At 48.6% G+C, this 25,315-nt stretch overlaps 1 protein-coding gene across 1 annotated transcript in view; it reads right to left on the reverse strand.

Moving 5' to 3' along the window:
* Positions 1-25,315, reverse strand: part of LOC144791528 (inositol polyphosphate-5-phosphatase A-like) — a 358,038-nt gene that overhangs the window by 94,548 nt on the left and 238,175 nt on the right. The window contains exon 8 of the mRNA XM_078666240.1: positions 9,449-9,568. Within this exon, the coding sequence (XP_078522366.1) occupies positions 9,449-9,568 (120 nt within the window). The remainder of the gene's footprint in view (positions 1-9,448; positions 9,569-25,315) is intronic.

Consider the following 25,315-nt stretch of genomic DNA (forward strand, 5'->3'; position numbering starts at 1 on the left):
TATATCAATGAGGAAGCAAAATGGAAATGGGTTTCCCAGATTCTAGTAATTATTCAGTGGGGGTCCACAGATTCCAGTAATTATTCAGTGGGGTCCACGAATTCCAGTAGTGCTTAAGTGGGGGCCACAGAAGTCAAAAGGTGAAGGATCACTGGCCTAGAGTTATTTCCTCTTTCCTATCCATCTCTGAATCCCTCCCCACTCCATTTTGGGCGAACATCATAAATTACTACTTTGGTGGTTTAACATTTCTTCAATGGGTCACTCCTCTGTAGCTTCTGGTCTTCTGGTGAGAAGCCATATAATATCGTGGTGGTAGTACAGGCAGAATAATACTGGTTAGTGTTCACCAACAAGATAGTACTTGGTCACTTTTGGGTAATTTTCCTATAATACTACTTGATGGTTAACCAGTACTCCTCTTTAGATCCTGGTAGAATCCAAGTAATGCACCGGGGTGATTTAAAAGTGTCATCAAAAGATTGCTCTACTGCTACTCGCTGATTACTCCTCGTAGACATTTGTATAATGCTCCTTGGTGGTTTCACAGTGTCTCCAATGGGTCACTCCTCTGTAGATCCTGGGAGAAGCCATATAATGCACCGGGTGGTTTGAAAGTTTAATTAATACATTGCTCTACTGCTTCTCGCAGGTCAGTCCTCGTAGACCTGGGTATAATGCTCCTTGGTGGTTTCACAGTGTCTCCTCTGTAGATCCTGGGAGAAGCCATATAGGGCACAGAGGTGGTTTGAAAGTGCCACCAATGGATTGCTCTACTGCTGCTCGCTGATCACTCCTCGTAGACCTGGGTATAATGCTCCTTGGTGGTTTCACAGTGCCTTCAGTGGTTTGGGTGCTCTGATACCACAATCAACCACCCTGAAGCACATCAACAGGAGTTTGTGTGCAGGATGTTGCCTATCCCAAAAGATGTTAAATGCCTGCGTGTGTGGCAGCATCTGTTCTGAGGCTCTGTCCAACACCCTTGCTTATGCACGGCGACACAGCACATATACCAAACCATTAATCCTTACGCACCACAGAAACATATCTCGTATGTCTCAAGCACAAACAACCCCTTTTCAACCATGCACTCAGAGAGCACTCAGGAACCCAATTGCAAATAGGAGCGCTTGACAACCTTGCCAGGGGTAAGAAGTGCTATATAAATAACGCACCCGGCCTATCCAAGAAAGAGCTTTAAGTTTCCAAAGGGGCATGGGAAGCACTGTATAAATTCTGAAGCAACTGATGCAATACACCCCATTCTGACCTAACCCAATCTAGGCCTGTCTAACCCACCGAGGATAAACTAACCAGCCTAATCTACTAACCAGATCACTTAGCTGCAGCAGTCACAAAATACAAAGGTAACATCATGACAACTGCAGACTTCGATTGCAAGACCAAGTTAGGAACAGCATCCATAACCTCAACACACAACAACAGTATAGAATGTACTCATATCCGGGATGGCATGTCTTGGCAAACTAATACTAGACACTTAAATATATGTTTCATTTCATATTTATGTGATGCTAAGGCTGCTGACCTGATGCCTCGAACTAACCTGATGACCTTGAACGATTTTTTAAATAGAGATTGTTTTAAATACCATTTCCTTTATTTTTAATACAGGTAATATGTGGGAGTCTATTACAGGCATTTTGCAGAGAAATGTTGTGTTTATGTTTTTCAACAGCCATAAAAAATAGTTCTTTTTAGATCTAAACAAGACCTCAAATATGAGAAATGGCAGTGGATCTGCTGCTAGATTACAATATTGAAAACACACATCACTATCTCGAAGTATTAAATGGAAACACATTTGCACTGTCAGTGACCTGGCCAAAGAGGGCATGGAAAAGGTGAAATTGGATCATAAATCCCAAGCTGTTCGGAACAGGGGTCCCCAAACTATGTCTTGTCCAGGGCCCCCAAAATCCTTAAGATGTCCCTGCTTCCAGCCAAGTGCCCAGTAAAAATAAAGCCGCATCCAGGTCCACAGGAGAACTCATGTCTGATTTAGAGCTGGAAAGCACTGGAAAATCCAGATTTGTGGGGCAAGTGCAAAATGTGCTGGAGAATCCTCTGGTACAAGTTCCTGCTCTAAACTGTCCTTCGAGGGCAGAAGGTTCTACTGGACCTCGTTTTGGAGGTAAAGAGAATTCTCAGATGAGAGGGGGGAATTCTAAATTTGGAAAAGAATCCACCAGTGGGATTTCTTCTCCTGCACTGCCCCTATATTGAAGGAAAATCCACTGACCTTAGGGCTAGGTGATAAAGGACATTTCTCAGATTTTCGGCTGGAATGCCACAATGGGAAAAGAACCCACCAGTGGAAATTCCGTCACTGGTGGACTCTCCTTGTGACATCACTTCCTTCGACAGGGATGTCTGTCGCCCCTCCTCTCTAGGCCTGGCCCTCTGTGTCACCCTGGAGGGAACCGGCTGCTGGCTGCACCTGCTGAACCCTGGCCACGCTCGCCCACTGAAATTAACCTAATCAGCAAAATATTAGCAGCGATAAGAGAGCTATAAAAGCTGCGATAATAAATAGTACAATCTTCAAGCACATCCTTCTGCCACAGGGCTTCGGTGTGAATCAATCGCGGCGTGTAATGAGACCAGAGGGATCACCCAATAAAGCGATCAATTACCCGCCGCGGCCAGTGCGGTTTGATCAGGCTGAGGAGCGGCGCTGCGCAGCGGCCGAGGCCTGGGAGGGAGGGGCTCTCGCCGGGTCTCAAGAAGACATGATCAGCTCCCCGAAGTGCTCGCATGGGAGCCTCGGGCGCTGCCATACTGTTCTCAAGATGCGCTACTCCGGTCTTCGAGGCGCTGACTGGTCATGGAGAAGGAAATAGTCACTTGCCTGTAACAATATTTTGGAGTTTGGACTAGATGGCAGGATATGCACAGTATGTGAATCTAGAAGACGTCTATGCTGCAAAAGCTCTGCTCTGGTGCTCGAGTAGCTCAGTTCCGGCCTTCGAGAGGCTCAGATACGGGCCTCGAGACGCTCTCACCGGTCATCGAGGCGCTCTGTTGTGGCCCTCTGAAGCTCTGATCCGCAGGGTCGGACAAGGGGACCAAAAGCAGCCCTAGCACAAGTGCTCAAACCAGCTCCTCTTTTCTGACGCAGTTTTATATAGCGCCCAAAGGTATCAGAGCGCTTTACATGAGTCCTGGTTGCATCTCTTCCCATCCACCCATTCTCTCTATTTCCTTCTCCCTCTCACTCTTGTCCCTCTCTCTCTGATTTCTCCACCCCTCTTCTCTTTCTCTCCCTTTCTGCCTGCTGCTATTAGTCTGGGGGGGAAGTGACAGAGACCCCAGCAGCAGCCCTGGGTTTCCAAGTGCTCCACTCACCATGGAAACATCCAGTGGGCTTTGAGGCCTGTCCACCCTGGGGAGCTCTGCTCTGGCCCTCAGACTGGCCACCAAAAGTAGCCCTGGCACATCTGGTCAGATCAGCCCTCATACTGCACACAGTGAGCGCTGCAGCATGAGAGCCTGACCACAGCAAGGGCAGTTTGGGGGTGGGAGGGTGAGTTCTCCCCCCCCAAACATTTTTTTTAACCCCTTCGCTGCGGCGGCAATTCCGCCGCATCGCTAGGGGGGTGGGGGGGCCGCGCGGCACTCCCATGCTCGTGACGGAACCGCTCCGTCACGAGCCTTGGGTGCGCTGTGCTGATGACGGAGCGGTTCCGTCTCGGCCCCGCCCGCTCAAGAGAACATCCAGCGCAGGCGCGGAATCTGCGCAGGCGGGCAGTGACGGAACCGCTCCGTCATCAGCACAGCACGTCCATGGCTGGTGACGTAGCGGTTCCGTCACCAGCATGGGAGGGGTTAAATTCCAGACTTAGGGGCTCATTAGGATGGCGGACGGACTTGCGTCCGTCCGCCACCCTAGAGGAGGAGGGACCGTCCGCAGGGGCCGCGGCGGTCCCTCCAGTGCAATTAGGATGTGACCGCCAGGGTGGCGGTCACATCCTCTATCTTTAACATTGCGGCGGGTGCAGCTTCAAACTGCACCCGCCGCAATGTTAAAAATGCATGCACCGCATTTGCGTGCACAAAGCGTCAGGTGCCTGCTGCTTTGTTCACGCATATGCAGGGGGGTACCATAGATACACCCCATGTGCACCCCCCACCCCCCCTCACCCAGGGGGCCCGCAACGGGCCCCCAAAGTGAAGGTCCGTATGCTTTTCCACGGCGGAAAAGCCGCAGCGGAAAAGCATACATTTTACACCATCCTAATATGGCTGGCGGTGTCTGATAGACACCGCCAGCCATGTTAGAGCTTTTCCGCCGCGGTTGTAAGCCAACGGCGGCGGAAAAGCGGCGGACTGAAACCAGGACCCACCAGCCATCCTAATTTAGCGGTGGGTCTTTGGTGGGTCCGCAGAGGATTTTCCGCATCCGCCGGGCCGACGGTGGCTTTCGCCGGCCCGGGGGATGCGGAAAATCCTCCATCCTAATGAGCCCCATAGTGTGTATTACAACACATTTTTTATTATAGAGCCTTGTCCAATCATTGAATATATGGATGGAGATTGCAGGCACAGCTTAATTAATTAATGAATTATTGGAAGGGTGAGGAGTGGGAGGATGGATTCATTAAAAAAATGGATGACAATGAATAAAGATTTTTAGCTATGTGGAGCAAATGGTCTCACTACAATGACCAAGGGTGGGTACTCTGGTTTTCATTTTAGCTTCTGTAATAAAACATCACCCATCCCGAACACTACCAGCACCAATCCTCGTAAAACATGCCTAGCCCAGGTGAATTTAACACAGTGCGCTGATTAGGCGCCTCGAAGAATTAAACACAAAAATGTAAGCTTTGATCTTAAAAGGGTGAGAGAAAAAGATATTGAACAATGTGAAACTAGAAAACTTGCATCAATCCAGGCTTCCACTTCACCACATTGTGTGATCCTATACAATTACTTTTTTCACAAAGCCTCCTTTACCTTCATCATATGAGAGCACTTTAAAATACATCAGTTCAAGGTGTGTGTTGCACAAAAAGACTGTACTGTTACTTCATCTATAGTAGCATCCCTGGCCACACATACGGGGCAAATGACAAAATGAACAGAATCTTAGTCAGAGTAGTGGTGGAAGGGCATGAATGTTTCTAAGGTCATGATTAGAATGACTTCTAACAATTGTCACTTAATGCAAAGTATAATTTGCTATGCTAACCTGAAAAGGTGACAGTCTCTAAAAATACACAGTATTGAATTTTCAAGAGAGTATTTTATAAATATGTCCTGGACCAGTGTTTAATTTGTAAAAGAAAGAGCGCCAGTACCCAAAGCTCTGCTCAGAAGCCCACTCTGGTACAATTAAATGACAGCTCTCTGAATACCAAGGCGGGTAGTCTTAAATCCACCTTATGCCTCTTTGATCCACTACTGTTTCTTCAACTCATTCTTGCAGGTTCCTACTTTCTCCCTCTGTTGCAGCTGTGCCATATTCCTCTGCCTCCGTCTTCCTTCTTTGGTCGTTTTTCCCTCTCTTGCTCTGGATAACAGTCTGCTGGTGATGGCTCAAATTAAGCACTGTCCTGGGCTCTCTGTTACAACCAACAAGTGACCCTTCACCACCTTCCCTCTAAAGCTCTGATGATCAGTGCTACTCTTGACAACCCTGCGGGAGACAGAACCTACCAAATGCAAAACAAATAGTTTTGGAGCGAGTGTCCGACCGGCATGCTTTAAAACCACTTGTTTTGCATTGTTTGTTTGTAAAGTTCTGAAGTGCTGCAGGCAAAAAACATGGATGGCCTAGCTCCCAGCAACTATACCAGTCCCCACCAACAATAAAACAGGCCGCTGCCTAGCCAGCCCACTGGGAAAACATCCAGTGCCTCTTACAGCCAGTCCTGGCCTGCCCTTGCGATGCTCCAATCCGGATTTTGAGATACTCTGACCGGTCATCGAAACGCTCTGCTCTGGCTCTTGAGATGTTGTGTCCCAGCCCTTGAGAAGCTCTGATATTGCCCTTGAGACGCTCTCACCGGTCATCAAGATGGTCTTCTCCGGTCCTCAAAACGCTCTGCTCCAGCCTTCGAGAAGCTCTGACTCTGCCCCTTGAGATACTCTGACCGGTCATCGAAACGCTCTGCTCTGGCTCTTGAGATGTTGTGTTCCAGCCCTTGAGAAGCTCTGATATTGCTCTTGAGACGCTCTCACCAGTCATCAAGATGGTCTTCTCCGGTCCTCAAGACGCTCTGCTCCAGCCTTTGAGAAGCTCTGACCCTGCCCCTTGAGATACTCTGACCGGTCATCGAAACGCTCTGCTCTGGCTCTTGAGATGTTGTGTTCCAGCCCTTGAGAAGCTCCGATATTGCTCTTGAGACGCTCTCACCAGTCATCAAGATGGTCTTCTCCGGTCCTCAAGACGCTCTGCTCCAGCCTTCGAGAAGCTCTGACCCTGCCCCTTGAGATGTTCTGGGCGGTCATTGAGACGCTTTTCTCCAGTCCTCAAGATGCTTTATCCAGCCCTCGAGATGCTCTGACCCCATCCTTGAGACGCTTTGACCCACACCGCAAGATGCTCCCTAACCACTCCGTGAGATTCTTTGATCCACTCCTTGAGAAGCTCTGCTCTGACCTGTTCATCTAGAAGCTCTGACCAGTTACCGGGACACCCTGCTCCAGCCATCGAGATGCTCTGATCCAAACCTCAAGACACTCTGTTCCACATCATGAAATACTTTGACCAGTCATCCAGACGATCTGATCCTCCGCGAGAATCTCTTGGCGGGTCATTGCGATGGTCTGCTCCCAACCTTGCGATGCAGTGCTCTCGAAATTCTCTGATCTAACCCTGCGGATGCTTTGACCCTGTTCGCCAGTTGCTCTAATCAACAGATGCTACAGCCTGACCTCGCGATGACTTCAACTGGCCCTTAAAACACAAAAAATAAGGTCATAGAGAAGCTCTGAACAGGTTCTCGAGATGCTTTCACCTTTACTTGAGACACTCTGAACTGACCTTTGAGACGCTTTAGTCCGTCCCTCCAGTCGTAATACTATAGCATATGAATGCTCTAATTCACCCCTAGAGACGTTCTTAGCCGGTCCTCGAAACACTTACCAGGCTCCAGAGATGCTCTAATTAAGCTATCAAGACATTTTATTCAGGCTCTCAAGACGCTCTAATCAGGTCCTCAAAATGCTCTGACTGGGCCCCCAAGACACTCTAATCTAGTCCTGCAGGTGCATTGGCCAGGTCCCTGAGGAATTCCAAACTGGCCCTCAAGATGTTCTGACACTCAAGATGTTAGTCAAGACCTCGAGATGTTCTAAACATGCCCATGGAATATTCTAATACAGCCCTCGCGAGGCTCTGATCAGGTCTTTGAGATTCTCCAGTCGACCTTCGAGGAACTCTGAAGAAGCTCTCTGAACATTAATTAGACTCTCAAAGGTGTCTAACTAGCCCTCAGCATGCTCTAATCTGGACCTTGACATGCAGTCATGTCTTTCTTCCAGGTCCTGTAGGCAGCAGGGAGGGAGTAAATACACTATGGCCTATTAGATCCAATAGGCCATTCAACATCATGGAGAGCTCTCCGCCGCCCCTGTAGCAGGAGTTCCACACATTGAGTGGGCTGACATAACAAGCACTGGGAAAGCCAAGAGGACTGGGTTTAATAAAGTAAAGCATGCAGCATTAGCACATTAGAGGGAGATACACATGACAGACTCGACAGAGACAGGAAAGGCTTTTGTTATAAATGAGTCCCTCATACACTTAAAGGCAAGCACTTAAGTGGAGACAAAAGGATACACCCAAACAGCCAATAGCTGAGGGATGAATATTCTACTAGGCTGAGCCAAGACTTGATAGACAAAGTCTCAAGTCACTGGCAAAAATAATCTGGTTTATGAAAGCCAATGGCTGAAAGGGGCGAGCTCAAAGACCACAATATCTATGTTGTAAGCAATAGGTCTCAAACCCAGCCACCCCTGTGGTTCTGCTTTTCACAGTATATCTGTTTAAAAAAAAAAAATTAATCTGTAACCATGAGATTGGTGAAATAGGACCATGATCTTTAAATGAAATCATTTATTGATATTCGTTTTATCTCCCTTCTTCCTTAGACCGGTTTCACTGGTGCCATGAAGCCTACAAGCCTTGAGTAGCATTGAACCGTCCTGATATTCGTTCCTGATTACTGCAGTCAAGATGTTCTGGTTCCCAGAGGAGTTCCCTGGCTTCCGGTGAGCTCACGATTGGGGTCCCATAGCAAAGTCTCTAGCTTTGCTCTGAACAGCCACGGTTTGCTGTTTCTGCTGGTGCGAGGTCGTTCCATCCTCTGCAGATTCATGGTTGGGTTTAGTGGCTGCAGGGGACTTTGACTGCTGATACTTCGGCAGGTCAAATGATTGCATCTCAGGTTCTCCTGCTGCAACCCTGGTGGTCAACTTAGACATATCCCAAGGGAGGTCTAAAAGGATATTTACGATGCATCGGAGGCCAAATTTGTACCAAAAGGGAGAAGGTGTCATGGGTGCCTGCTTGACACACAGAGGATCTACGCAGCAGAAGTGGCCAAGGGAGGCATCTGTTTCCAGGGAAGAAGTGCTGGGCACGGTATCCCACAGGGGCTACGGTGGCTCTGATGCAGATTTCTTAGTTTGTTGGTGCTGGAAACAATGACCCTGGAAGGCTGGGTCCCTCACCACAGACTGTTTCCCTGTATAGGACCATCAGAAGTGCAGAGGACGCAGAAGAGACTTTACTACCGAGGTGCTGTGCTTTTTCAGGATTCCACGCACGTGCTGCAAAATATATTTATAGATTTTGATGCAAGCCTGTCTGGTTTATGAATGTAGAGGCAGCTAACAGGGCTATGCTGTGCCAAAGCAGCCACATTTTCTCTTGCCCAATAGTATATTTTTAAAAACTTGGAAACATGCCCATTAGGGGTATGCTTTCTGTCTAGCTATCGAGGGCCAACATCCCCCTCAGACAGCACAACCTTCTGTTTTTCTACTGATGACAGAGGGGTTATTCTTTATACCCTCACACACCTTTACAGCTTTATCTTAAAAAGATCTCTGACAAAGTGACCCTTCAGGGGACCCGTAGGGCATTGCAGCACGGACCAATGAGGAGCACTGCCCAATGATGAAGCATGACATCCTTCGGGGTGTGTGAGGGCACCAAGACTAGGACACACTGTCCCCAGACACTATAATTTAAGAACGACTGCAGTTACCTCTCTCTTACCTTCACTACAGGAACAGCGACTCCGGCATGGTATAATTCTAGATTTCAGAAGCATGAGTCACTGGACCTACATTTAGCTACCTGTCCCCCCTCTCCCTTTTTGTTGCGACTAAATAGAGTGGCCTTATCTCTGAATGGCGTGCTAGAGGGCTCTCTCAACACTGGGTGACATAATCAGGGTGCTCTTACCTCTGAATGACATGCTCGAGGGCTCTCTTGCGGTTTCCGGTGTATACAGAGGGGCTGGCATCACAGGCCACCAGGTTTGAGGCGTCGTGGAAAAGATGTATGTTCACTAAATCAAAATCCCTGAAATGAAAGAGAGTAGGGTGAAGTCCAGGAGAGAGATCATCACCTGCAACGGGGATGGGGTGCAAGAGGAACCGTGGATGCAAGAAAAGGATACCACAAGGGGGCGTGGGCACCAAGAGATGGCAGTAGGGTTCACAGTGAGGTGTACCAAGGGGTTAAAGAATAGAGGGAAGACAACTAGGAGAGGAGTGAAGCAGAAACAGATGAGGAAAGCATATCTATGGCAAGGCCTAAGGAAGAAAGCATATCAAGAGGATGCACAATGAGGTGGGAAGGGGTCGATGCAGAGGGCAGGTACTGGGAATAGGAGGGATGAGATACACCAAGGGGCAGGTAGGTAACCTGAGGCAAGCAGGAGGGTACAGGTACATGAAGAGGAGTAAGCACACATCAAAGGGCAGAACTACTTTAACCACTTTTCTGACTTCGACCTGCAGGCTCTGGCACACTGCTGGTGGCACCATTTTGTGGGCCAGAGCACGGTGGCTCAGATCCACCAGGCATTTGAGCAGATTCTGTGCCAAAATGGCCAGTGTTATGACTCAGCCATTAATTGAGCATTTAGCTCTGGGAAAAGACTGTGTGAAATGGTTTATTGTAAGAACCTATTTCCCCTCCATGTTCTTTAACCCCATCTGCACTAAGCGTTTTCCCGCTGTGCGCTAAAGATTCGCAAATACCGCGTTACATGACGAGCTCAGCTCGTCATGAGCGTACGACAGGCGTACCTCATGACGAGCTGAGCTCGTCATGAGCGTGGAAGGGGTTAATACAAACTAGCTGATCTGTGTCTGCAGGATGACGGTATGAGTAGAGATTCTGCGTATACAAATGTATCCTAAATGTCTCTTGTGCAGACTGTGGCTGCAGAGAAAATTGAGTATCTCTGTGTGCTTCAACCCGCAGAAAGCACTGCGGATGCTACTATTAACATTTGGGTCCAGGGTATCCCTGTGTTGTAAGCTTTGGAGGCTCATATTCTAGCCCAGGCATGAGAGGAAGTGCTTGTAGTGCATTGAGTACTTAGCAATGTGGAGGCTTGTTCTGTGCCTAAACTGTGTGCTCTTGAGCAAAGCATGCACTGCTCCTGTTTGTTCTGTAGTTATGCTGAGTGTGTGGGATGTTTAAACTGTGGCGGCCTGTTCTGTACATACGAGGAAAGCTTGCCCTGCTCCTGCTGCTTGTCTTCCGTCATATGTGCGAGTGAAGCCAGTGCTGCTTGACTTGTACTTGTGTCATGTGTTTGAGCAAAGCCTGAGCTGTTGCTGCTTGCACTGTGCTTATGCTATGTATGAGAGGGAAGCTTGCACTGCTGCTTCCTATTCCATAACTATGAGGAAAGCTTGCACTGCTGCTGCTGCTTGTCCTGTACTTGTGCTATGGGTGAGAGGGAACCTTGTACCTCTGCTTCCTATTCCATAAATATGAGGAAAGCTTGCACTGCTGCTGCTTGTCTTGCGTCAAGTGTGTGAGAAAAGCCTGCACTGCTTCTGATTGTACCGTACTTGTGCTTTGGGTGTGAGGGAAGCTTGCAATGCTGCTGCCTGTTCTGTACGTATGAGGAGAGCTTGCACTAATGCGGTTTCTCTTTTACTCGTGTCATCCATGAGCAAAACCTGCACTGCTACTGTTTGTTCTTGATGTGTTATGTATGTGAGAGAAGCTTGCACTGCTCCTGCTTCCTCTGGGTGTACTATGTATGTGAGAGAAGCTTGCACTGCTACTGCATCCTCTGGTTGTACTATGTATGTGAGAGAAGCTTGTACTATGTATGTGAGAGAAGCTTGCACTGCTACTGCTTCCTCTGGTTGTACTATGTATGTGAGAGAAGCGTGCACTGCTCCTGCATGTTCTGTATGTACTATGTATGTGAGAGAAGCTTGCACTGCTATTGCTTGCTCTGGTTGTACTATGTATGTGAGAGAAGTTTGCACTGCTACTGCTTCCTCTGGTTGTACTATGTATGTGAGAGAAGCTTGCACTGCTACTGCTTCCTCTGGTTGTACTATGTATGTGAGTGAAGCCTGCATTGCTATTGCTTGTTCTGGTTGTGCTATGTGTGAGTGAAGCCTGTACTGCTATTGCTTGTTCTGGTTGTGCTATGTATGTGAGAGAAGCCTGCACTGCTGCTGCTTGTTCTGGTTGTGCTATGTGTGTGAGGGAAGCCTGCACTTCTGCTGCTTGTTCTGGTTGTGCTCTGTGTGTGAGGGAAGCCTGCACTGCTGCTGCTTGTTCTGGTTGTGCTCTGTGTGTGAGTGAAGCCTGCACTGCTGCTGCACGTTCTGGTTGTGCTATGTTTGGGAAGGAAGCCTGCACTGCTGCTGCTTGTTCTGGTTGTGCTATGTTTGGGAGGGAAGCCTGCACTGCTGCTGCTTGTTCTGGTTGTGCTATGTGTGTGAGGGAAGCCTGCACTGCTGCTGCACATTCTGGTTGGGCTATGTTTGGGAGGGAAGCCTGCACTGCTGCTGCTTGTTCTGGTTGTGCTATGTTTGGGAGGGAAGCCTGCACTGCTACTGCTTGCTCTGGTTGTACTATGTATGTGAGGGACGCATGAACTGCTCCTGCTTTTTCTGGTTGAGCTATGTATGTGAAGCAAGCCTGCAATGCTGCTGCTTGTTCTGGTAGTGCTATGTTTGGGAGGGAAGCCTGCACTGCTGCTGCTTGTACTGATTGTGCTATGTGAGGGAAGCCTGCACTGCTGCTGCTTGTTCTGGTGGTGCTATGTTTGGGAGGGAAGCCTGCACGTCTGCTGCATGTTCTGGTTGTGCTATGTTTGGGAGGGAAGCCAGCACTGTTACTGCTTGCTCTGGTTGTACTATGTATGTGAGAGAAGCCTGCACTGCTACTGCTTCCTCTGGTTGTACTATGTATGTGAGAGAAGCTTGCACTGCTACTGCTTCCTCTGGTTGTACTACGAATGTGAGAGAAGCTTGCACTGCTACTGCTTGCTCTGGTTGTACTATGTATATGAGAGAAGCTTGCACTGCTACTGCTTCCTCCGGTTGTAATATGTATGTGAGAGAAGCTTGCACTGCTACTGCTTGCTCTGGTTGTACTGTGTATGTGAGTGAAGCCTGCACTGCTATTGCTTGTTCTGGTTGTGCTATGTATGTGAGAGAAGCCTGCACTGCTACTGCTTCCTCTGGTTGTACTATGTATGTGAGAGAAGCTTGCATTGCTACTGCTTCCTCTGGTTGTACTATGTATGTGAGAGAAGCTTGCACTGCTACTGCTTCCTCTGGTTGTACTATGTATGTGAGAAGCTTGCACTGCTACTGCTTGCTCTGGTTGTACTATGTATATGAGAGAAGCTTGCACTGCTACTGCTTCCTCCGGTTGTAATATGTATGTGAGAGAAGCTTGCACTTCTACTGCTTCCTCTGGTTGTACTATGTATGTGAGAGAAGCTTGCACAGCTACTGCTTGCTCTGGTTGTACTATGTATATGAGAGAAGCTTGCACTGCTACTGCTTTCTCCGGTTGTAATATGTATGTGAGAGTAGCTTGCACTGCTACTGCTTGCTCTGGTTGTACTGTGTATGTGAGTGACGCCTGCACTGCTATTGCTTGTTCTGGTTGTGCTCTGTGTGTGAGTGAAGCCTGCACTGCTATTGCTTGTTCTGGTTGTGCTATGTGTGTGAGGGAAGCCTGCACTGCTGCTGCTTGTTCTGGTTGTGCTATGTATGTGAGGGAAGCCTGCACTGCTGCTGCTTGTTCTGGTTGTGCTGTGTTTGGGAGAGAAGCCTGCACTGCTGCTGCTTGTTCTGGTTGTGCTATGTTTGGGAGGGAAGCCTGCACTGCTGCTGCATGTTCTGGTTGTGCTATGTTTGGGAGGGAAGCCTGCACTGATGCTGCTTGTTCTAGTTGTGATATGTGAGGGAGGGAAGCCTGCACTTCTGCTGCGTGTTCTGGTTGTTCTATGTCTGTGAAGGAAGCTTGCACTGCTGCTTCCTTTTCAATACATATGAGGAAAAGCTGCACTGCTGCTCCTTGTCTTGTACTTATGTGCTGTGCGTGCGAGTGAAGCTTTCACTGCTGCTGCTGGTCCAGTGTGTCTGCTATGTGTGCAAAGGATGCTTGCACTGTAGCCTCCTGTTGTGTGCATATGAAGAAAGCTCACAGTGCTGCTGCTAGTCTTGTACTTGTGTTGTGTGTGAGTGAAGCCATTGCTGCTTGTCTTCTACTTGTGTCTTTTGGGTGAGCAAAGCCTGCACTGCTTGTTCTGTGCTTGTGCTATGTGTGCAAAGGATGCTTGCACTGTAGCCTCCTGTTGTGTGCATATGAAGAAAGCTCACAGTGCTGCTGCTGGTCTTGTACTTGTGTTGTGTGTGAGTGAAGCCATTGCTGCTTGTCTTCTACTTGTGTCTTTTCGGTGAGCGAAGCCTGCACTGCTTGTTCTGTGCTTGTGCTATGTGCGCAAGGAAAGCTTGCACTGCTGCTGCTCGTCTTCTACTTGTACTGTGTGTGAGTGAAGCCAGTGCTGCTTGTCTTCTACTTGTGTCTTTTGGGTGAGCGAAGCCTGCACTGCTTGTTCTGTGCTTGTGCTATGTGCGCAAGGGAAGCTTGCACTGCTGCTGCTCGTCTTCTACTTGTATTGTGTGTGAGTGAAGCCAGTGCTGCTTGTCTTCTACTGGTGTCTTTTGGGTGAGCGAAGCCTGCACTGCTTGTTCTGTGCTTGTACTATGTGTGCAAGGGAAGCTTGCACTGCTGCTGCATGTCTTGTACTTGTGTTGTGTGTGAGTGAAGCCAGTGCTGCTTGTCTTCTACTTGTGTCTTTTCGGTGAGCGAAGCCTGCACTGCTTGTTCTGTGCTTGTGCTATGTGCGCAAGGAAAGCTTGCACTGCTGCTGCTCGTCTTCTACTTGTACTGTGTGTGAGTGAAGCCAGTGCTGCTTGTCTTCTACTTGTGTCTTTTGGGTGAGCGAAGCCTGCACTGCTTGTTCTGTGCTTGTGCTATGTGCGCAAGGGAAGCTTGCACTGCTGCTGCTCGTCTTCTACTTGTATTGTGTGTGAGTGAAGCCAGTGCTGCTTGTCTTCTACTGGTGTCTTTTGGGTGAGCGAAGCCTGCACTGCTTGTTCTGTGCTTGTGCTATGTGTGCAAGGGAAGCTTGCACTGCTGCTGCATGTCTTGTACTTGTGTTGTGTGTGAGTGAAGCCAGTGCTGCTTGTCTTGTACTTGTGTCTTTTGGGTGAGCAAAGCCTGCACTGCTTGTTCTGTGCTTGTGCTATGTGCGCAAGGGAAGCTTGCACTGCTGCTGCTCGTCGTCTACTTGTATTGTGTGTGAGTGAAGCCAGTGCTGCTTGTCTTCTACTTATGTCTTTTGGGTGGCGAAGCCTGCACTTTTGTTCTGTGCTTGTGCTATGTGCGCAAGGGAAGCTTGCACTGCTGCTGCTCGTCTTCTACTTGTATTGTGTGTGAGTGAAGCCAGTGCTGCTTGTCTTCTACTGGTGTCTTTTGGGTGAGCGAAGCCTGCACTGCTTGTTCTGTGCTTGTGCTATGTGTGCAAGGGAAGCTTGCACTGCTGCTGCATGTCTTGTACTTGTGTTGTGTGTGAGTGAAGCCAGTGCTGCTTGTCTTGTACTTGTGTCTTTTGGGTGAGCAAAGCCTGCACTGCTTGTTCTGTGCTTGTGCTATGTGCGCAAGGGAAGCTTGCACTGCTGCTGCTCGTCGTCTACTTGTATTGTGTGTGAGTGAAGCCAGTGCTGCTTGTCTTCTACGTATGTCTTTTGGGTGGCGAAGCCTGCACTTTTGTTCTGTGCTTGTGCTATGTGCGCAAGGGAAGCTTGCACTGCTGCTGCTAGTCTTCTACTTGTATTGTGTGTGAGTGAAGCCAGTGCTGCTTGTCTTCTACTTGTGTCTTTTGGGTGAGCGAAGCCTGCACTGCTTGTTCTGTGCTTGTGCTATGTGCGCAAGGGAAGCTTGCACTGCTGCTGCTCGTCGTCTACTCGTATTGTGTGTGAGTGAAGCCAGTGCTGCTTGTCTTCTAGTTGTGTCTTTTGGGTGGCGAAGCCTGCACTGCTTGTTCTGTGCTTGTGCTATGTGCGCAAGGGAAGCTTGCACTGCTGCTGCTCGTCTTCTACTTGTATTGTGTGTGAGTGAAGCCAGTGCTGCTTGTCTTCTACTTGTGTCTTTTGGGTGAGCAAAGACTGCACTGCTTGTTCTGTGCTTGTGCTATGTGCGCAAGGGAAGCTTGCACTGCTGCTGCTCGTCTTCTACTTGTATTGTGAGTGAGTGAAGCCAGTGCTGCTTGTCTTCTACTGGTGTCTTTTGGGTGAGCGAAGCCTGCACTGCTTGTTCTGTGCTTGTGCTATGTATGCAAGGGAAGCTTGCACTGCTGCTGCAAGTCTTGTACTTGTGTTGTGTGTGAGTGAAGCCAGTGCTGCTTGTCTTGTACTTGTGTCTTTGTGCTGCTTGTCTTGTACTTGTGTCTTTTGGGTGAGCGAAGCCTGCACTGCTTGTTCTGTGCTTGTGCTATGTGCGCAAGGGAAGCTTGCACTGCTGCTGCTCGTCTTCTACTTGTATTGTGTGTGAGTGAAGCCAGTGCTGCTTGTCTTCTACTGGTGTCTTTTGGGTGAGCGAAGCCTGCACTGCTTGTTCTGTGCTTGTGCTATGTATGCAAGGGAAGCTTGCACTGCTGCTGCATGTTTTGTACTTGTGTTGTGTGTGAGTGAAACCAGTGCTGCTCGTCTTGTACTTGTGTCTTTGTGCTGCTTGTCTTGTACTTGTGTCTTTTGGATGAGCGAAGCCTGCACTGCTTGTTCTGTGCTTGTGCTATGTATGCAAGGGAAGCTTGCACTGCTGCTGCATGTTTTGTACTTGTGTTGTGTGTGAGTGAAACCAGTGCTGCTTGTCTTGTACTTGTGTCTTTGTGCTGCTTGTCTTGTACTTGTGTCTTTTGGGTGAGCGAAGCCTGCACTGCATGTTCTGTGCTTCTGCTGTGTGTGCAAGGGAGGTTTGCACTGCTGCTGCTCGTCTTGTACTTATATTGGGGAGGGAAGCTTGCATAGCTACTTCCTATTCCATACACATGAGGAAAGTTCACACAGCTGCTGTCTGTCTTGATTCATGTGTGCGAGAAAAGCCTGCACTGCTGCTTGTACTTCAATTGTTTATGGGTGCATGGGAAGCTTGCAATGCTGATGCCTGCTCTGTACGTATGAGGAGAGCTTTAACTGATGCAGTTTTTCTTGTACGTGTGTCATCTATGAACACCGCTTGCACTGCTGCTTCTTGTACTAGTTGTACTATGTGTGTGAGTGAAGCCTGCACTGCTGCTGCTTGTTCTGGTTGTGTTATGTGTGTGAGTGAAGCCTGCACTGCTGCTGCTTGTAATTGTTGTCCTATGTGTGTGAGGGAAGCCTGCACTGCTGCTGCTTGTACTGGTTGCACAATGTGTGTGAGGGAAGCCTGCCCTGCTGCTGCTTGTAGTGGTTGCACAATACTAGCAGGCAAGTAACTATTCTCATAGGCTTTAGAATCGCTAGGACTGGACTACTGAACCTTTAGATTGCAAGCAGGAGGCCTAGGGACGTCGTGTGCAGAGTGGGAACTCTCACGCGTAAGGCGAGAAAAAGTCTATGGAGGCTAGTTACTTACCTGCTAGTATTTCGCATTCCACTTGTATAGTATATGGTTTTTCGTGCCCCTCGGGCATTTGTGTAAATTGTGCGACTTTAAGTATTTCTTTAAGAGTTTTGTTGTGTGCTTAGCTCCCTGTCTCATAAAGAGCCAGGGTAGTCTTGTTATAAATAAATATACTTTATTTTTCATAACAACTTGTGTGGTGTTCTTTCACTTGGTGTTCAAGGGGTATATGTGATGGTAAAACAGCTGGCTTAACACGCCCTCTAGAGTTTAGCCTAAAGACTGCACGTGTCCATGCTACTAGGATAGCTGGTCTATCAGGTTGACTTACAACCAAACATCAATAAGGGTTGTTTGGACTGATACATAGTGTTCACTAGAATAGTGAGCACTGCATATCAGGCCAACTTCTCACATTGGTGAGCAGCGGTAGGGATTTGAGCTTGCTGTTGTTTTACCACACGTATCCTAAGAATATCATTTGAAAGATCACATAAGTACTAAGGTACATATAACTTAACTTAGAATACTCTGAGTTCTACTGAACCAGCTGTTGTAGCTCCTAGTAAAGTAAAGTCCACATTTGTAAAGCGCACAATCACCCGTAAGGGTCTCTAGGCGCTGGGGGGCCGTCGGGAAGATTAAGCGAGCTATTGCCCAGAGTCACATGGTGCTGGGCTAACCTGCCGCCGGGAGCCGGGGATCGAACCGTGGTCTCCAGATTCCAGCGTCAGTCGCCCTGGCCGCGGCGCCACACCTCTCCACACCCTAAACTACAACTCTAGCAAGGGATCAGTAGGTAAACAAATAGTGTAGGTAAGTGCACCACTTACACCTCACTAGAAAAGCATGTCTACCCATGGAGAGTCTACTGAGACTCCCCTTGTGGCTGTTGACCCTCCACAGGTCAAATCAAGATATGCAGCTCTCAGTTTCCAGGAGATGAGACAAGTGTGTACATCCAGGAAACTGAAACAGGGGTCTAACCCCACCATTCCCTTTCTGATAGGTCTCTTAGAGACATATGATGCTAGGAAAGCCTCTCATATAGATGGGAATATGCCAGCCTTAGAGGGTACCAGTGGTGATCCAGACCTCTTTGACACTGAGAATGCAGTTGAGGAGGAGGATCAAGAGAGACTCTCTGGGGGTGAGGCAGAAAAGGGTCCTGAGTTAGTCAGCAGACTCACTAGGGCCAACTTAGACCTACTTGGGCAAGGATCTGGGGGACCCCCAGTACTGACCCTAATGAGGCCTAACCTTGGAGTTAGAAGAGGTAGATCTCATTCTAGGGACTCCAGTATATCTCTGCACTCTAATGCCTCTTCTCAGAGGAGAAGGATTTCTCCCCAGAGGAGATTGACTTCCCCTCAGAGAAGAGAGCATGAAGCAAGGATGAAGCAGGCTAATCTGAGGATTGAAAGGGAAGAACTTGCCCTGGCCAAAGAAAAGCTTGCCTTTGCTAGAGAACAGCAGATGAGTGGGACAGTTCCCACTGGTGGCAGCAATCTCCCAAGAGATAAAGAAAGGAGTTTAGATACTAAACACCTGAGTAAGATAGTGCCCCCCTTTAAGCAAGGGGATGACATCCACAAGTGGATGGCTGCTTTGGAGAGGGCCTGCACTGTCCAGTGCATCCCCCAAAGTCAGTGGGCAGCTATACTGTGGCTCTCCTTTGAAGGCAAAGGTAGAGATAAGCTCCTCACTACTAGAGTTGAGGATGCTAACAATTACCAAGTCCTGAAAAATACACTGGTTGATGGGTTTGGCTTAACCACTGAGCAGTACAGGTTGCTGTTCAGGGATACCCAGAAAACTCAGTCTCAGGACTGGGCTGACTTTGTTGATTGTGCCACTAAGGCTTTGTAAGGCTGGCTACTGGGTAGCAAGGTTACTGACTTCACAGGATTGTATAATCTTATTATGAGGGAGCAAGTCTTAAATAATTGTCTGAACCAGTTATTACACCAGCACCTGGTAGACTCTGATCTGACCTCTCCACAAGAATTGGGTAAGAGGACAGACAAATGGGTCAGAACCAGGATTAGGCCTAAGAACCAAGGTGGTGACCAGAAAAAGGAATCAACCAAGCCTCAAGAGAAGGGTGGGGATACATCTACAGAGAAAACTTCCCTAGGGCCCCAAAACTCCAAGAATGGGGGTGGGTCCCAAGACACTTCCTCTACCCAGAAGAAACCTTATTGTTATCCCTGTAAACAGGTGGGTCATTTAAAAACTGACAGCAGTTGCCCAAAGAACAACAATAAGGAGAACATACCCCCAAGTAACATTCCCAAACCCCCTGTTACTACTGTAGTAATCCCCCAGGTGGTGGGAGTGCCCCCAAGAATTTGGGTGCATTTACTTTGGGAGTTCCTGGGGACTCTGGCCTAACCAGATCCCCTGACTTGGATACTCTTGTCTGTGAAAATGGCATGGGGTTTGCCAACTTCACCACTTGTCCCAACACTTTGAGCAAGTACAGACAGGAGCCCCTCATCAATGGTATAAAAGTTGAGGCCTATAGAGATACAGGGGCTAGCATCACCATGGTGACTGAGAGTCTAGTCCCCTCAAGGCAACTTTTACCTGGTGCCACATATCAGGTGACCAATATTGATGGAGTACAGAGAAATCATCCCATGGCAGTGGTAAATCTCAGCTGGGGAGGTGTCACTGGCCACAAGAGGGTGGCAGTGTCATCAAACTTGCCTGTAGATTGCCTACTGGGGAATGATTTAGAGCTCTCAGCCTGGGCTGAGGTAGAGCAAGAAACCCATTTTAAAATGGTGAACCTCCATGGTAAGGTTAGTGGGGCAGTGATAGCCACAGCCCCAGTCCTAGATGTCCTCCCTGAACAGGTCAGGAGGGCTGTGCCAGTCACAGCCCAATCTCAGACAGCTTCCTTCCCAGAAAAGGTTAGCAGGGCTGTGATGGTCACAGCCCATACCCAAACTGAGTCCCTTCCTGAGAAGGTTGGTAGAGTTGTGATGGCCACAGCTCAAACTCAGACAGATAATAGTGTTGTGAAGCCTGAAACTATGGATCACTCCACTCAGACAGAGAGCATTGAGGAGGAAGAGAAATCTCCCTCCCACCAGACTCTAGGAAAGGATCAGCCTCCTCAGGGAACTGATCTGATCCCTTGTGAAGGAACTGCCCCAGAGGTAGTCAGGCCTAGCCTGGCAGAGCCCCTGATGTCAGTGGACCCTTCCAAGGTGGGACCCAGTCTGGAGCAGGTAACCTGCCCCTCTCTACCCTGCCTCAGCCAGCCCAGGGCTGTAGAGGTCAGGGAGGCCAGTGTTGGACCCCAAAGGGCCCCCTGTCCAAAAGAAACCCCCTATCAGCAGATTAAGGGCACTGAAGCTAGTAGTCCTAGCCAAGTGAAAATAAAACCAACTCCTGAGGGATCCCCCTTAAATTTAGTTAGGGACCTCCCACAGATGGACACTGTTGGGCACAGCCAAACCTGGGACCTAAGGGCCCCAAACCTGACCTGTCCCTCCAGTAAGCCAAACCGAGGGACCCAACCTCCAGCTGTAGGTAGCCAGAGGTTGACCCTGAGAGCTCAACACAACTCAGTCTTGGAAAGAAGGGCCTCTATGGTGGATAATGATTGGAGGAAGCTGAGCCCAACATTAGTGGAGCCTCACTTCAGTACTCCATCTCAGCACCAGCCTTTTACTTTGCCAAAACACACCACAGGTAGAGATTCCCTATGGTGGAGACGCTCAGACACCCTTAGGGTGAGGGATTGCTTAGTGGACCATGAGATAGGGGGTAACCATGCCAGTGCTGGTACTTCCTTATATGGCCACTTAGGCAATATAGGCTTACCTGTCAAGGATAGCCTTATCTCCTTTCGTTTGGGGGGGGTTATGTAGGAAGGTAGATCCCTGACTATGGTAGCCCCCAACTTTTTGCCTGGTGTTTTGCTGGTTTTCTGACTTAGTTGACCTGGGGCCCTGCTATTCAGGACCCCAGGCCTACTGCTCTCTCTGTAAAATGGATTCCATATACCCTAGGTACATATCTAATTGGATACTGAGTCACCTTATCAGTCCCTGTACAGTGTACTTTAGGTACCCAGGGCATAGGTGTACCCAGGGCCTACCAGGGGCTGCAGCATGTATTATGCCACCCCTGGCTGGCCATCCAAATCTGACACAACTGGCTGCACAACAGCTGGGGCAAGGTGGTGTAATCACCCTTTGCTTTAGATATAGTATACCTATATCTAACCCTAAAATGGACACATGTATTCCTATCAGTCACTCCTATGGCAGGCCTTAACAATCCTGAAGGCAGAGTGCTTGGAATAATGTGAAATGGTGCTCTGGCATGAGCTGAGCCCGTTTGCAGCTTGCGGAACCAGGTCCTAATAGCTGTTCCATGATAACGCATACCATATACTCTTAAGTGCATTATAATCCTCGCGGTTATATGCCAACTCTGGTATCGCTTTATCAAAACATGTCGAGTAAGGTGTCATACGAATTGGAATACTAACCCCTCACCAATTCTGGCGACGGGGTTAGCATTCCACCCTTCTAGAGGGACACGACATGTATGTAACCTGTAACCCCGGTTAAAGTCAGACATAGCCTCAGCTCCACATGATGGATGCTGCCCCTACACTATGTGTGTGAGGGAAGCCTGCACTGCTGCTGCTTGTACTAGTTGCACAATGTGTGTGAGGGAAGCCTGCACTGATGCTGCTTGTTTTGGTTGTCCTATGTGTGTGAGGGAAGCTTGCACTGCTGCTGCTTGTTTTGGTTGTCCTATGTGTGTGAGGGAAGCCTGCACTGCTGCTTCTTGTTTTGGGGGGTGGTGTGTGTGTAAGTGTGTGTGTGTGTACGTGTGTGAGTGTGCGTGTGTGTGTGTGTGTTGTTTGCACTGCTGCTGCTTGTTTTGGTTGTGCTATGTGTGTAAGGGTAGCTTGCACTACTACTTGTCTGTTCCGTACATATAAGGAAAGCTTGCACTGCTGCTTCTTGTCTTGTACTTGTGTGATGTGTGTGAGTAAAGCCTGCATTGCTGCTGCTTTTTACTTACTTGTTCTTTTTTTTGAGGGAGGGCGGTTTGCACTATTGATGCCTGTTCCATATGTATGAGGAAAGCTCACATGGCTGCTGCTTATCTTGTATCATGTTGTGAGCGAAGCCAGTGCTGCTTGCCCCATGTCTTGTGTGTGAGCAAAGCATGCATTGCTGCTGCTTGTTCCGTGCTTGTGTTCTGTGTGCAAGGGAAGCTTGCAGTGCTGCTGCCTGCCCTGTTCAGTACAAATGAGGAACACACACACTGCAGCTGCTTGTCTTGCAACTGTTTTATTTTGGGAGCAAAGCCTGCACTGCTGCTGCTTGTTCTGTGCTTGTGTTATCTGTGCAAGGGAAGCCTGCACTGCTGCTGCGTGTTCTGTGCTTGTGTTATCTGTGCAAGGGAAGCCTGCACTGCTGCTGCGTGTTCTGTGCTTGTGTTATCTGTGCGAGGGAAGCTTGCACTGCTGCTGCTTGTTCTGTGCTTGTGTTATCTGTGCGAGGGAAGCTTGCACTACTGCTGCTTGTTCTGTGCTTGTGTTATCTGTGCAAGGGAAGCTTGCACTGCTGCTGCTTGTTCTGTGCTTGTGTTATCTGTGCAAGAGAAGCTTGCACTGCTGCTGCTTGTTCTGTGGTTGTGTTATCTGTGCAAGAGAAGCTTGCACTGCTTCTGCTTGTTCTGTGGTTGTGTTATCTGTGCAAGGGAAGCTTGCACTGCTGCTGCTTGTTCTGTGGTTGTGTTATCTGTGCAAGAGAAGCTTGCACTGCTGCTGCTTGTTCTGTGGTTGTGTTATCTGTGCAAGGCAAGCTTGCACTGCTGCTGCTTGTTCTGTGCTTGTGTTATCTGTGCAAGAGAAGCTTGCACTGCTGCTGCTTGTTCTGTGGTTGTGTTATCTGTGCAAGGGAAGCTTGCACTGCTGCGGTCTCTTCTGTTCAAATGAGGAAAGCTTGCCCTGCTGGTCTTATTACTTGTGTTGTGTGAGAGGGAAGTTAGCTGTGCTGACTCTACTGTACAAGTGCGGAGAGCAGGGCCAGCTTTAGTGCTGGTGGTGCCCGGGGAGACAATCTTTTGTAGTCCCCCCCCATGACCTCCGCCTCAGATTCCCTCACTACCACCCAGCAAAAGGGCCCCCTCATCTCTCCATAGCCCCTCTCTCACATTTATAAATAAATAAATGCATTTCATTTGTGTTTTAAAGTGCTGGTAAAGGCTGGTTTTACGAATCCGCTCTACTAGCCACTTTAAATAAAGATCTGTTCTTTTCAGCAGGTATATTAACCATCTGTGCTACTTTAGGGCGAGTCAAAACTGCCACTTTCAAAACTCTGATCTCTCTAGCAGGAACATTAGTCACAAGAGTTATCTTGACATTGTTATTGCTGCCTGAAATCTGAACGCAGAAGGAACTCTGCATCAGCTGCTTTTAAATTGTAAATTATTCCTACACACAGCGCCCCCACCTGTAGTCAGCGCCCGCCCCCCCCCCCCCTCTCCAGGTCAGCGTCAGAGTGGCCGCACCAGTCGCACTGCCCTAAAGCCAGCCCTGGTGGAGAGCCGGTACGGTTGCAGGCTGTTCAGCCCACCTGAGAAAGGCTTACACCGCTGCTGCCTGCTCTGGGTTGGTGGAAGTGGGAGCTTAAAGGAATTCTAGTATTTCTTTTTATAACAGAAGGATACCTCTGGTGTTTCTTTCGAGAACTCGGATCTCGTGTATAATGGAAATAGTGTAGGGCATTCCTCTTTGCAGGAAAACTTCAAGCATAGTTACTTAAGCTTTGGCAAGTCTGTCCCAAAAGCAATCGCCTACTAGATTACTTTATTTTCACAATACGTAAAAAAGAACAGAATCAATAAAAACATATCTGAGTGACAGCAGCGGGATTTTCAAGGCGCTTACGTGGAATATCACCTGAATGAGAATTGTGCCAAAAATCATGTATTAGCTCCATCATCCACCTATACATTCCGCTCAGTGAGTTAAGCACCTTTTCCAGACATCTGTCTGCAACCTACACGTCACTCATGCCTTAACCGTGCCTGTTACGTCAGAGATTAAAGCTGACACGCGGCTCCATGTCACTGTATAACACCTCCAGACAATTTTGGCATTTTGGCCAACAGCACTTTGCATGCTGGGATTTTGGTCCCACAATGAAACCGGTAGTGGCAAAACTACAAGCCCCACAATGCAACATCCTTTTGGCTAGATTTTTTTTTATTATTATCGTATGTTGTGGTGGCAAAGCACATAGTTGTGAAAAGCGGAATAAAATGTAATTCCTGGCTTTCTTCCTATGATTTCTTGTAGGCAATCACAGGTTAAAAAGCCCAGTAGGCGAGAGGGCAGAGATAGCCTTTCGGGTGCGAATGCAGGTATCTCCTGTTATCCTCAGATACTAGCTAGCTAAAAGGATCGATTTACCAGAACACTGCCACCATCAGCAAGTTGGAGCGTCAAGAGAAAAAAAAAAATGACTTTTCACCACTTTTTCTCCAGCCCCTCCTTGGGGTTTTGCGCCATTTAGGTGATGTGCTCACAACACCGCTGTGAGTGTAATGCATCCTTCCTCACACAGGTTCAACACAGGCTGCAGGCGCGGCCCCACGAGGGCCGCCAGTGCATGCAGTCAGTGTTGGATTGGGATTAAAAATCGGCCCGGCACGCTAAAAAAACAGTGGCCCACATTTGCATATTGCCTTTTCTCAAAACACTGCTTCGTTGAGATTTGATCAAATAAAAAAAAGAGGGGGGTAATAAAAAGTACACGGATTCGTTTACACTGGTGAAACACACCAGAAAACAAGTGAGGCCCCATCTGCTCAGGCTCCCTGCCCCCGCTCAATATGCATACATTAATGGGCCACCCAGCGAGAGAAAGGGAGTGACTCCTCTGGACCGCTGGCGGTATCCGAAACCATGCAGAAACCACCTAAATCGGCCCTCAGGCTGCCCAAAAAAGCAGCCCACAGCTGAAACTAGGACACCGGCCCCTCGAGCATTGCCCGAGTGCCCACGCTACCAATCCGACGCTGCATGCAGTCACACCCCTGCTCAATGGTTCATGAGTGACAGACCCTGCAGAAGGTGCCCCAGGGACTGTGGGGTCTACTCACAGACCATGC

This window comes from Lissotriton helveticus, chromosome 11 (assembly GCF_964261635.1).
Source record: "Lissotriton helveticus chromosome 11, aLisHel1.1, whole genome shotgun sequence".
Taxonomy (NCBI): Eukaryota; Metazoa; Chordata; class Amphibia; order Caudata; family Salamandridae; genus Lissotriton; species Lissotriton helveticus.